The sequence below is a fragment of the Poecilia mexicana genome, unplaced genomic scaffold, assembly GCF_051168715.1.
Source record: "Poecilia mexicana isolate PSO_F unplaced genomic scaffold, ASM5116871v1 scaffold_15, whole genome shotgun sequence".
Classification (NCBI taxonomy): Eukaryota; Metazoa; Chordata; class Actinopteri; order Cyprinodontiformes; family Poeciliidae; genus Poecilia; species Poecilia mexicana.
The window spans coordinates 14678226-14691215 of record NW_028263384.1 but is presented as its reverse complement, the minus strand read 5'-3'; the positions used below and the strand labels follow the sequence as shown (position 1 = coordinate 14691215).

General features: G+C 37.9%; 1 protein-coding gene across 4 annotated transcripts in view; it reads left to right on the top strand.

Moving 5' to 3' along the window:
- The window catches only part of LOC106915464 (protocadherin-15), a 159929-nt gene that overhangs the window by 108627 nt on the left and 38312 nt on the right, over nt 1-12990 (top strand). For all 4 annotated transcript variants that reach the window (XM_088012834.1, XM_088012833.1, XM_088012832.1 and 1 more), the window contains 2 exons: nt 12031-12140; nt 12647-12787. In XM_088012834.1, coding sequence (XP_087868960.1) covers nt 12031-12140; nt 12647-12787 — 251 coding nt within the window. The remainder of the gene's footprint in view (nt 1-12030; nt 12141-12646; nt 12788-12990) is intronic.

Below are 12990 nucleotides of genomic sequence, written 5' to 3'. Positions count from 1 at the left end.
TATGTCATGCTGCCGTAGGTACTCCTCTGCAGAGATTTAGAGGATCCTTGCCAGACTTTAAAGCTTCCGAGGTCTCGTGGCAAAGTCATCTGGCGTGTAGTTAGTCATTAGGAGCTTAAAGTGCAGCTTACTTTAAGTGGATTGATTTAGTATCTTGTATGTTTAGAGTCCTGACAGACTCTCTTTTGTGTGCAAATTTAACGGGTCTCTCTGTCTATGCATGGAAGGGGTAATGTAAGTGCAGCTTAACCTGTCAACACGTCACTTGAGATGTTGCATCTTTTTTCACAGCTTTGTTTTCTTGTCCATGTTGCTGGTATTAGTTAAACTATGCCTTGTTGAAAGTGTGTGTATGTGTGAAGTTTGTGTGCTTTTGTTGGGGTTTAAACAGTCTGTTGTTAACATTTTGTGACATTAGAACCGCTTTAATGTATTTTAATGAGATTTGATGGAAGTGGAAAGAAAATGATACATGGTGCTCAAGAATTGCATAGATAAAACCCTCTTTTCTGTGATATCCTTATTTAAAATCTAGTGCAGCCAGTTGCCTTAAGACATGACTTTCTCTGTAAACAGAGTTAATCTGTGTTTGATTTGGTGTCAGTTTAAATACAGCTGATCTTTGTAGGTATCTAAAGTTTGTTTTACGAGATAAGTGAACAGGGTGCTGCATGGTACAGTGGTTGGGGCGGACAGAGAATCTCCTAAGCACGGAGGCTGCAGACCCGACGCGGCCATTCCGACTTCAGCTTGGACCTTTTGCCCCATGTCTTTCCCCCCCTTCTCACTCTGCACCCTTAATGTCTGAATACTGCTAAATAAAAGGCCACAAGTGCAAAAAAAAAGTCTTCAAAAGAAGAAGATAATCGAACAAACCTCACCATGAAGCTCCAGGACTACATTGAACAAATAAGGGACAAAGTTGTGGAAATGATAAAAGGTTATAATTAATTAAAACAATATCCTGAGGTATGAATATGTAGGAGTTTTTATTCTATCATCTGAAAATGAAAAGAATTGTGCACTGCAGTAAACCTTTCAAGGCTTGGAGTTGAAGCTAATCATAAAAGTAGCCAGCCGGTTCTTGGTGAGACTGGAGGAGCTGCAGAGATTCACAGCTCAGGGGAGAGAATCTGTGCTCAGTGCAACAGGTAGGCACACACTCCTCGGATCTGACCTTAACGGGGAGTGCCAGGGAGTAAACTATTACTGGAAAGAAGTCTAAGAAATGATGTTTGCATGTTTCCACAAGCAGTGTTGGGGGGCAAAGATGTGGAAGAAAGTTCCACATTTTTATTTCTTTTTCAAAGTGTAGGAAGCTGGTTGAAATGAAACATAATTAAAACCTTAACATTATTATTCCAACCGTGCAGGTAGTGTACAGGTTCCAGTAAATAAAAGTTTGTGGTTTTAACTTGACAACGTTTTGAAAAAAGTGATAAGGACATATTTAAAAGGTGGTGTGCACCTCCATACAGTTTTATTCAATGACTAATACACCGGGACAGCAATGTAGCCATTGAAAAGCCATTGATTGGCACTTTGAATGAGTGGCAAGGCTGAAACACTTTGCAAACCGGTTGGGATCTTTGGTCACACTGCCAAAGTTACCACACACAGTGGCAGGTCTACTGTAAATTATGAGCATGAAAGCATTAGCCAGGTGCTCAAGCCTCCCCTGCAGAAAATGCCTCTCTCCAGCGGAGAGCATACAATCTGCTTCCTTTGCGATTAACTGTCCACTCATTCCTCTCCTCCCAATCTCTAATGATTGTCTTCTCCCTTAAGAAACCTTTGCAACACAAATCACTTTTTAAATGTCCACAGAAGTTCTTGTCTGCCCCAGTTAGTTATAGCAGCAATCAGGTAAGCTATGCCTATAGCTCTGGGGTACACAATTAAAACATCTCAACGGACCTTGGCTGACTTAATGATTTCTTCTCCTGCTTTATGGTTGCTCTTCCCCATCTGTCAGAGGGAAATTAGGTGCTCTAGTCATTGTTGGCTAAAACAAGTTACTTGTACTGTTGTTGCTTTTTTAGCATTGTGTTGCTACTTGGTTTTTTTGTTTTGTTTTTAAATTATGGAACTAAACGTCTTGTATATATTTTTTGCAGCATCACAGATGCATTAGATGTTTGGCTAACCATCACAACACTGTCTTTTATAGTTTACACAAATCAAACATGATCAACAAAATTCGGCTTCTTTGACAAATAAATTAAAATATTCTTGTGACGTCAAAGTGAAAACTGTTGTATAGAAAATAAAATAAAAACTACATAAAGATATTTAACATATAATAAGCGATTGGCTGATTTTAGTACCAGTTGGCTAGTGATTGGCTAGTAGTATCACAATGAATTGGATGGAGATCATCTGAGCATGCCTGAAGTGATTGCATCATAAGCTTACCTGTGTCTGGACAGTTCATTCACTGGTTAATCAGAATTCCCAGCATGAAGACAAAAGAACTCTTCAAACAAATCAGAGAATGTTATTGAAAAGTATTAGTCAGGAGATGGATACAAAGTATATCTAAGGTACTTGACCTCCCCTGGAGTTCAGTTAAATTTCTTCATATTCCTTTCATGAAGAAAAGAAAGGGATATGGCAGATGCGTAAATCTGCCTGGATCAGGCCGCCCTCCCAAACTGAGTGACTGTGCAAGAAGGAGACGATAAAGTGAGTTGGTGGTTTCCTCAGCTCGTCTTTTTGCTAATCTCTGCCTCATTCCCTGAGGCTGCCTCAAATTAGTGTTTCCCCTTCCTACTCCTAGAGAATTTGTTAGGCCAAAGACCCTGACACTCAGACCTACGGCAGGATTGAGGGAGCTCTGGTGGAGTCATTGACATTTCAGTCCATATGCAGGCCCATGTCCACTTACCCAGTAGTTGTTTGGCAGCCATTAATTTTAACCACCCTCATTGAACATGTGTAATGTTGGACATGGAAAATGCATTTAATACCTGTCCAACAGGAAATAAATATGATTTGGTGTATATCGGAGTAGGAGCAATTTTTTTTTTTTTTTTCTCTCGGATTGAACCAATCTTCCACATGTCACTCGCCTGGAGCCCTTCTCCACTTCGGATGCTTGGTGAAGACTTTCCTGGAGCCCCAGAGAGCATCCTGGTGAACTTTACTGAAGCCTTTTCCTTTTTTCCAAGTCAGGAGCAGAATCCTTAAGGGAAGTCTTAAGCTTTGGTCTTAAAGCAAGCAAATGGACACATATTTCTCATTCTGTGTAACTGGAGATGGGGGGTTAGCTTGCTGTATAACACAGACCAGATATGCCAGTCCCTCCCTACCTTCAGTTGCTCTAAGGCTATGTTTTCTGGCCCGTTGTTACAAACCTGCTATCTGAGCAGTTTTTTGTGCTGCTTATCTCCCCTCAGCACTTCCCTTTCTAAATCTACTCTAAATCGCTCGAGACTTTTGCCTGACTGATTCCGAATGTCATTTTATGTTCCCCTCTCCTCGTTCCCTCTGTTCACTCACAGCCAAGCTTCCACGTCCCCTGAGCTTTTCTTCTCAGCCTATTACTATTTCGCTTTTTCTTCCCTTTGTGTTATTCTCCACTTGACAGTCAGAGGACCATCACTTTTCTAAAGGGTGTGAATAAACAGGGATATATATATATATATATATATATATATATATATATATATATATATATATAAAATGTCCTCGTCATTGAAGTTAGCTTTGCTTGCTCTACTTAAATATGCATCAGTGTCAATATTTATTCTTGTAGTCATGCCAGTGAGTAATAAAATCATTGTTACTATAATCCTGAGAGCTAAATGTTCTTTTAATTATCTGCCCCTGTGCCATTTCCCAATTCTGCATTTGAAAACACACGCACACAAACAAAACAACAGATACAGGTGCATCTTCATAAATTAGAATATAATCAAAAATATAATTAATATTAAAAAAAATCAGTTTTAAAAGCAAAAGTAGATAATGTAATTCAATACACATAGAGTGATATATTTCAAGTGAGTATGTTAGAGATTTTATGAGTTTGGCTTACAGCTTATATAAACTGACATGTCCCTTCCTCAGGAATTACAGTACAGAAACAAAAATGATTTTTAAGACATAAATACAATGTTATGGCTTTGTTATGACGTATGTAACCATGTTGAAGGCTACTTATTTGACAGTAGTTGAGCAGAAGTTATATAAGCTACCAAAGGTTAAGAGCAAATAATTTACTGTTCACCAAGTATAAGCTTATACTTGGTGATCAAGTATACCAAGTGAACAGTATACTTGGTATACTGTTCACCAAGTATAAGCTTATACTTGGTGAACAGTAAAGCCTGTTATTAAGATGCTTTTTGAATAAAATACATCTAATATTATCAATCCAGGATATTATATTGAAAAAGTCCCTCAGAAATATCCATATAACATGAGAAATAGCCCAAATTTTAGCTAGACCGGATCAAAGGTTTTGTAGTAGTCAGTATATTGCTCAATAAAAATATATTCTTAAAAAGCATTCCTGGATACTTTGGGAAGTAAACCGTAGCTAAGAATCACCTCCCAAATTTCAACACGGCTACGGTTCTTGCATAAATCAGCAGATGACATGCTTCCATGCTACGCATCTCTTTTAGTGGCATTTTTAGCGATTTGCCAGCTGTTTATAAAAGTTATAGAGGTTCTCTGAGCCCACATATTTATGCTCACTGCCATGCATTTCAAAGCTGAGCTGTGAAAATTACACTGCATTCTCCCACACATTGGCTTTGTGCCTCACTGAAAATCTGCATTTAAATAAATCAACTTCTCTGTAATCTGTTTGTCGGTGAACATTTATCCTTTAGTTCCTTTCTTTCTTTCTTTCTTGACTTGTAGTTTTAGGGCATGGGGCTTCTCAAAGTAACTGAAGGGCATGATTGATTATCAGCTGCAGGTTTGAATCTGCAGCATTGAGTCTTAAACATGTGAACTCCAGAGGGTTGCTGACCTTTTGCTCAAATCTGCTCAATAGACAGGCATCATGCAGCTGTCTAACTGACACAGAGTCATCATTGTACACATCCAAATATCAGATAAAGGTCAATGCAGAAAGACAGAGGAGACAAGCAGTGTAACCTATCATTAAGGACTCTGGCTTTTTAGATAAGTGTTTGTAAATGGAGTGTATGCACAATCGTGGCAAATGTAATGCTTATATGGTCAGCTTTGTCTTATTATTATCATGCATGTTTTATATGAAATAAGCAAGGACATGCACGGTGGCGCAGTAAAAAAGTCCTGGGATTTACTCCCAGCATGTTGTCGCTCCACATGGAGTTTACATGTTCTCCTGGTGAGTTAGCTCTCCAATAGTCTACAAGCATGTCTGTCCGGGCAATAGGTTACTCTAAGATTCTCTTAGTATATAGTGTATAGCTGCTTGTTCTGTGTGTCTCTGTGTTGCCCTGTGATGGACTGGTGCCCTATCCAGGGAGTACCCTGCTTCCACTTCCCCCATAACCCCCAAAGGTGAGCACCAGGTCTCCTGTGACCCTCCAAGGACAAGTGCGTAATGGTTGGATGGCTATTATTTTTGTAAACCCTAAGCTAAATAATATTAGCATCAACATATGTAATATTTAATTTCACGTGTACAGTAACCATGTACAGAAAGATAATGGATCTTAACACTAACAGTAGGGAACAAAATAAAAACGGAAATCCAGTTACTGAGTATTGTTTTGATCTTCATTGTCGCACATTTGTTGGCATTAAGCACAGAAGAGATCCTAGTAGGGCTGAAACGATTCCTCGAATGATTCGAGTACCTCGATTACTAAAATTCCTCGAGGAAAATGTACCTGCCTCGAAGCTTCGTTAATTTATGTTTTATTAGTTAGCGCACCGTGTTCCGGCCGGAACTTCATTTGCGTTGCGCGGAGCTCTCACTTCCGCCTCTGAGTTGTTGACAAAAGCTAAGTCTCAGCGGCATAAAGTCCAATCTTCAAGATTGGCCCATGGGGATTTTATTGATTGATGATAATGCCCGACTTTTTATCGTTTTTGGGGAACCAATAAGCATCCTTAAAATGACTGGGGGAATGCCTGGAGTACGGCAGCATTTCTCCTCCGGGGCTGCTGGTTGAAAGCGAACGGCGGGAAGAGCGCTGAGGTGAGCGGATAGACTGAACAGGGCGGGCGGCTGAGTATCTGATGCTTACTGTGTAAATGTAGCTTTACCGACGAACCGCACAATAAATGTCATATCCCGGTCTGAAGAAACGGGTGGCGGAGCGCATCGTACATGGCTGGTAGATGAGTTTCTGAGTGTGACCAGTGAAGGTGTCGTAAATATCCCGTATTGCTTCCCCCCGTGTTCGTCCCCCGGTCTAACGGTTCGTCAGTCCGCTGGTCTATTTCCTCCCCTCCACCCCATCTTACCATCTTACGTTCGTTCATTCGCCCTCTCCTCCCACTCCAGGCGGCATTTCCCGTATTTTCAAACCCAAAGCGTGACAGGTTGGGTGGCAAGGTGAGTTTAATTAATCTATTAAACTCACTGAAGATGAATACATAAACTAAAAGCTGGATTGTAGACATTTTTATAAGCATATTTGTGAGCCTGCCTCTTTGTTATTAAATTCAATATAATTTCAGATTTTTCTATAACTTTTCTTCTGGTTAACTTAGAAAGTGAGCTATTATTGTTACAGGTTAGTTTTCTAAGCTACAAAAAAGCAACTGTTAGGGATGCTCAAATATGAAAAATTGGACTGATATTGATATCTGATAGTAACACCGGTATTATGCCAGATTTACCAATATTTCATTTTGTAATTTTTTTTTATCCGATTACTCGATTAATCGTAAGAATAATCGATAGATTACTCGATTACTAAAATATTCGTTTACAACAGCCCTAGATCCTAGCATACCCGCAGAACGGCAAAGAGCGTTTAAACTTTCTCTTATTTTTAAAATTATAGCACACCTTTAATCCACTGGGAAACGCTTAAGTAGGTTGACTCCGAAAAACTAAGCTCTCTATAAAGAATTTTTCTTTCCATCAGCTTTTATAGAAACAGAAGCTGAAATGGGTTTTTTTTTTCAGATTTGTAATTATCGTTCATCATTTGAAAATTTGCTTGCAGGCAGAGACACACACCAGGGTGGCACATCGGCTTACTAACAAAACTTACAAAACAAGATTTGAATTCATCCATCTCGCTCACTGAATTGAACTGATAAATGCTGAACAACTGGGTAGCATAATAAACAAGTATTCATGATTTACCCTATGTGGTACAATGAAGTTTTTGTGCCATGTTGGCAATACACTTCATTCACGATGCACATCTGAATTTAATGTATTAAAAAAAAAAAAACTCATCAAGCACAGGAAGGTCACATCCGTCACTCTCATATTATGCTCATTGCTTGTTTTTCAGTCTGTTGTGCATTGCAAAAAAGGAACCGAGGTATAAAGTGGAGTATGGTAGACACGGCAACAGCTGCCCCTGTGGTGTGTGTAACAAGGTTTATCCGCCTCTGCCTTGTCTCGTAAGCATCACTCTGCCATTGGCCCTGGGGCAGAGTGCTTGCTGACACATGTGAGCCGCCCGCACTTCTCAGCGGCATGTCATTCACTCTCTCATGTTGACACCGGGACCCTCTGCTGTCTATAGACATGTCAGGTTGCTCTTCTGTCTATGCCATTCTTCGTGCTCTAGATTAGTTGTTTTTTTTTTTTGTTGTTTTTTTTTTTTCATCTCAATTGAAAAGTAACTTTGGCCCTACTTAGAAAAAAAAATAACAGGTTGGATTTAATAGAATTCCTCACCAATTGACCTTTGTAAAAAAAAAAAAAAAATTCAAACTCCATTGTTTAAGCCAGCTTTTATGCAAATATCTGGATGGCAGTAGAACAACAATCTATCAAAGCAAGATTTTTCCACCTGTCAGTCTAAATCACCCAATTTATCTGTCCAAGGTCCTGTTTACATGTGGTTCCACTTTTACAATAATTGGCATACTTTAGTCATAATAATATCCACCTTGGCATTCCTCAGCAGTTTTCAACCCTGAGGCAGAGCCACTTTGTAGGAAGGTGATAACAGTGTTGCCTCCTCCTGGAATTCACATTGTGTCTGCTCCAGACTGCCTTCATTTTCTTCTTAAATTGAAAGATAACCCCTAAGATAAATCAGCATATCTCGCTTAGCGATGCTGCAGTATGTATCTTAACAAAACAGACTCATTCTTTAATCTGAGAAGACTGAAAACATTCGATCTTAAAGTTGTATCCCCTCGTTTTGCTATGTGAGAAGCCTCTTTGAGGCAGACATTTTTCAGTAGTCTCACTCCGGGGGTCATTGCACCTCATTATTTACTGTGGAAAGTGCAGAGACAGACATTTGTTGCACCTCCAAAGCAGCAAAAGTAGTAACTGTGATGAATCAATGTCTTTGATTTGGAACAAGCCACACTGGACACCACTGCTAACATCAAACTGCTGATGCTGCAGTATCTGTGTTTGGTCAATCCAAAAAGTATGGAAGGTTAAAAAGTATCTCGGTTTAGCCGTCTGCATTTACAGTTGCTGTATTCTATGATTTATTTATTTATTTTGTCATATTGTGTTCTTGTTCTTTGGCCTATACTTTGTCTTTTGGTGTTTTTTTTTATTTTTTTATAAACTTTTAAAATATTGTTTTATTCAATAAATTGTAGCATTGTGATGTTACAATGCTACATCACAATGTAGCATTCCAATAACTTCCAATAAAGCTGATCGCATTGGGGGGAAAAAAACTACAAAAAAAAAAAAAACAATCATTTGAATTCCTCTCTCGGACCGCAACCCAACTTCCTCCATTATTATTATTGTTATTATTATTATAGTCACAGTTCTGATTACAGACGCTCTCAGTGAGTGCCATCTGGAGACGTCCTTGAAGGAAGCAGGTCCAAGTGGAAAACCATTTGGACCAACCCATCGATATAATCTGCCTCAGAGGAAGGCCTGAGGCTCCCTCTGTTTGCGTAAACGGCAAACGGGCTGCTGCAGGTTAGATCATATCTAACCTTAATCGCTTAAGGTTAGATATGATCTTAGAAGCTGGTAAAGATCACATCATTTACTTATTAACCACATAACATCAGCATTCTGTATCCTAGCACATTGACGGTATACAGGAGGGGAAAAAAACTTGTGGTAGAGAAAGGTGCATAACCAATAGGTGTAACCACAACCTTTACTGGATTGTGAAGGAAATCCTATTTAGGAGTTTGGAAAGGATTTACGGTGTTGTAAAAGCGGAAGCAGTGCTTCGAAAGCCACCACACACAGATGTTTTCCAGAGATAAGCTAGAATAGTCACATTGTTTGAGTTGAGCCGCTAACCGGATGCAACATCAGGAGTTTCTTACCTGGTCTATGGAGAAAAAAGGACTGTATTGTGACTCAGTGTTTCAAAGTCCTCTTCCAGATGAAAGCAAATTTTTAATGTCACCTTAAGAAAAGACACGGACAGTGTGAGGTTTCTACAGTCAGTAATGATTTGGGGATTCATGTCATCGTCTAGTGTTTGTACACTGTGCTGCCATCTATTCCGACATTTTAGAGATATTCGAACTTTATGGAGATGTTGATTTCATTTTCCAACAGGCCTATTCCAATGTGTGAACACACGTAATTTCTAATATATATATATATATATATATATATATATATATATATATATATATATATATATATATATATATATATATATATATATATATATATATATTTTTTTTTTTTTTTTTTTTTTTTTTTTTTTTTTCCCCCAATATTCTAATCTCTTAAGGTGCACCTACATTAGAATCAGGAAGTTTGGACATTGGCAGGAGTTTATCCTGTGAAGATTTGAGTGTCTGCACTTCATACTTCACTCGCCTTGCCTGCTGGTGGTGGCCAGAGGGCACACTGATGCTGGCACATGGCAGCCTCGCCTCTGTCAGACTGCCCCAGGGCAGCTGTGGCTACAGTTTAGCAGCTCACCATCATCAGCATGTCCATGTGTGCATGAATGGGTGAATGACTGAATGTTATGTAAATTGCTTTGGGGTCCTCGGGACTTGATAAAGTGCTACATAAATACAAGTACAGGTCATTATGATTTTGTGCTCTTTCTAAAACAGTGACACATTTCCTGCAGTTGCTGTGAACTATAGTAAACCTTGGAATTGAATTTGAAATTTGATATTATGTAAAGTGAACACTGAATCATACTTTATATACAACAATGAGAGAATAAGTAAGCGGAAAAAAAAAAAAAGATATCACAACAGTGAGATGATGTCATCTTCAAATCGTTCCTCAACACCTACAGCTTTACCGTATCTCTATGGGAGCTGTAATTTCCATGAAGAACAGGGGAAATCATTTCAGCTTGAAATCAATATGCACCTTTTTGGACAGGTATGTATTCTATTAGACAGGTATGTAATGTGGATGTTTTCGACAAGAAGATATTTGAGTACCGTAATATCTGTTTCTAAGCAACTCTATAAATGTTACATTTAAAGAATTTCTTGAATGAATTGGTAAATATATACTTGCAGTCTCAGCAATTTTCAGAATTAATGACTGAATGCATAAGTTTGTTCATTCATTAATAATCACGTAAGGAAAAATAATGCCGAAGGACAAATGAGTAGGCTGAATCCCAGTATACCTTATCCCTCTGCAATTTTTATTTATTTATTTATGGGTTTTTTTTGTATCTTTAAGTGAAAAACCTTAAGGTTTCTTGGGGGTTTACAGTTAAAATCTTCCATAATATGAAGACTTTATCACAGTGTCACAGCCACAAACTGGGAACGTTATCCTCCCCTAAGTATTTCACCATAAATAAGAGAAAGGAAAAAAAACTACAAAAGGAGTGTTTCTTTTCTGCTCAGCTCTCTTTTTCGATCTGCTGCTCATGCCCTTACACAGTCCTACTCTGGGGGAGAGAATGCTTTGCTTTATTATGCAGCTACTGTGTGATATACACAGAGATGTGGCACCACTTTAAGATTTGTTTATTTTTATTTTTTTTACCTCAACCACATTTTGCTCAAAGAAAATGATTTAACTAATTATGCACCTGTGAGATAAACTGTGTTGATTGGCTTGATCTGCAGGATAAATGATGTTGCATGACAAAACCTATTAAAGTAAATGGAGAGTATTGGCGCAGTAAGCGAACGTGTTACTCTTTCAAATGTTTTCTTTCATCTTGCAAAATTTTGCATTCATACTGGGAGTTGTGTCTGTTGTCAGTATTGTGTCATGTTTCTCTCTGTATGGCATTTTAATTGTGCATCTGGTTGTTGTTGTTGTTTAACCTTTGCTGTGTCTTTTACTCTTGGCTTCTTTCTAATGCAACTTACCTGTATAAGTCAAATTATTCTATAATTGCAGTCATGTCTTCTTATTTGCCTAAATTTATCAGTTGTTTATTTGATGTAATTATGTATGATGTCATGTTATAGCTACATTCTTTCTCCATGTTAATAATCCCTTTTTTATGAAATGCGCAATTCCAATTTCTGTTTTGCTTTCCTCTGTTGGACCGTTCATGCACTGTTTCCAAATAAGATCCAGTTTTAAATAAAGTGACTTATCTTGTGTGACCCAAACTATATAGATATTATCTATCTATCTATCTATCTATCTATCTATCTATCTATCTATCTATCTATCTATCTATCTATCTATCTATCTATCTATCTATCTATCTATCTATCTATCTATCTATCTATCTATCTATCTATCTATCTATCTATCTATCTATCTATCTATCTATCTATCTATCTATCTATCTATCTATCTATCTATCTATCTATCTATCTATCTATCTATCTATCTATCTATCTATCTAATTTTATTTTTTTTCTTAGAAAATATACAACACTGACGCATAGTGCTGACCATTCAGTTATACTTTCTTCTACTTTCTTTATACTGATTTGACCAAAGTGTTGGACAGCAATGGCTGCCTTACTAGTTGTTTGATGTCTTTCCAGGTTTCTGCCAGTGAAAGAGCTGTCTCCAGTTGGCACTGCAGTGGGGACTATTTTAGCTGCTGCTATGAATCAAACCATCTTCTACTCCATTGTTGGAGGAAATGAACTAGGTATGGCCTACAGATCAAATGCGGTGCAGGAAATGAAGACTAATTGACTTTTCTCTGGGTACAAGATACAAAAAGGCTTTTCCACATACTTCCTACCTGGGATTGTCTGTGACATAGACTGCGGCTTTGAAGAAAACTGCTTTTTATTTATTTGATTAGAGAGAAACTCCCATCTTAGGTGCAAAATTGTTTGTACTACCATATACTGAGAATGAGTTTTGTTTTTTGTTGTAAAGTGTCCCTGAGGAAAAAAAACAACAACAGGATTTTTCTTAATATTGAAGGCGACAGAGTTTATATTAACTGCATCTTTGCATAGATATAGAAAATCACATTTCTGTTGCACTCAGACTTTAAATGGCTTGCTAAACTTGGTGGCAAAGAGAAACAAAAATTATTTTACATTTGAAAAGTGACAAACATATCAAATTCAATCAAAAGCAGAAATAAAAAAGGAGGAAAACAACCCTTTTATTTTAATAGTCACCATGTTTTCTTGTTTGCAGGTCACTTTAAAGTGGACAGCAGCACAGGTGTCATCTCCGTTGCCCAACCTCTGGACTATGAGAATATAACCAGCTACGTTCTCAGGGTGCAGGCAGATTCTTTGGGAGTTGTTATGTCCAACCTGCGTGTGCCTTCTAAAAGTAAGAAATAACTTTTAAATATAGGTGTTTTACCATGGTTTTGTGATAGACTATAACAGTAAAATCATATTTGATTTAAATGTTCGCTGCACATTCTGATACAGACAAGCAACATCTTCACATAACCAGATAGATTATTTGCTGTGTGAGTTTGTAAGTGAAACCCAGTTTCTTAGATAATTTAAATGTATCATAAAACCATT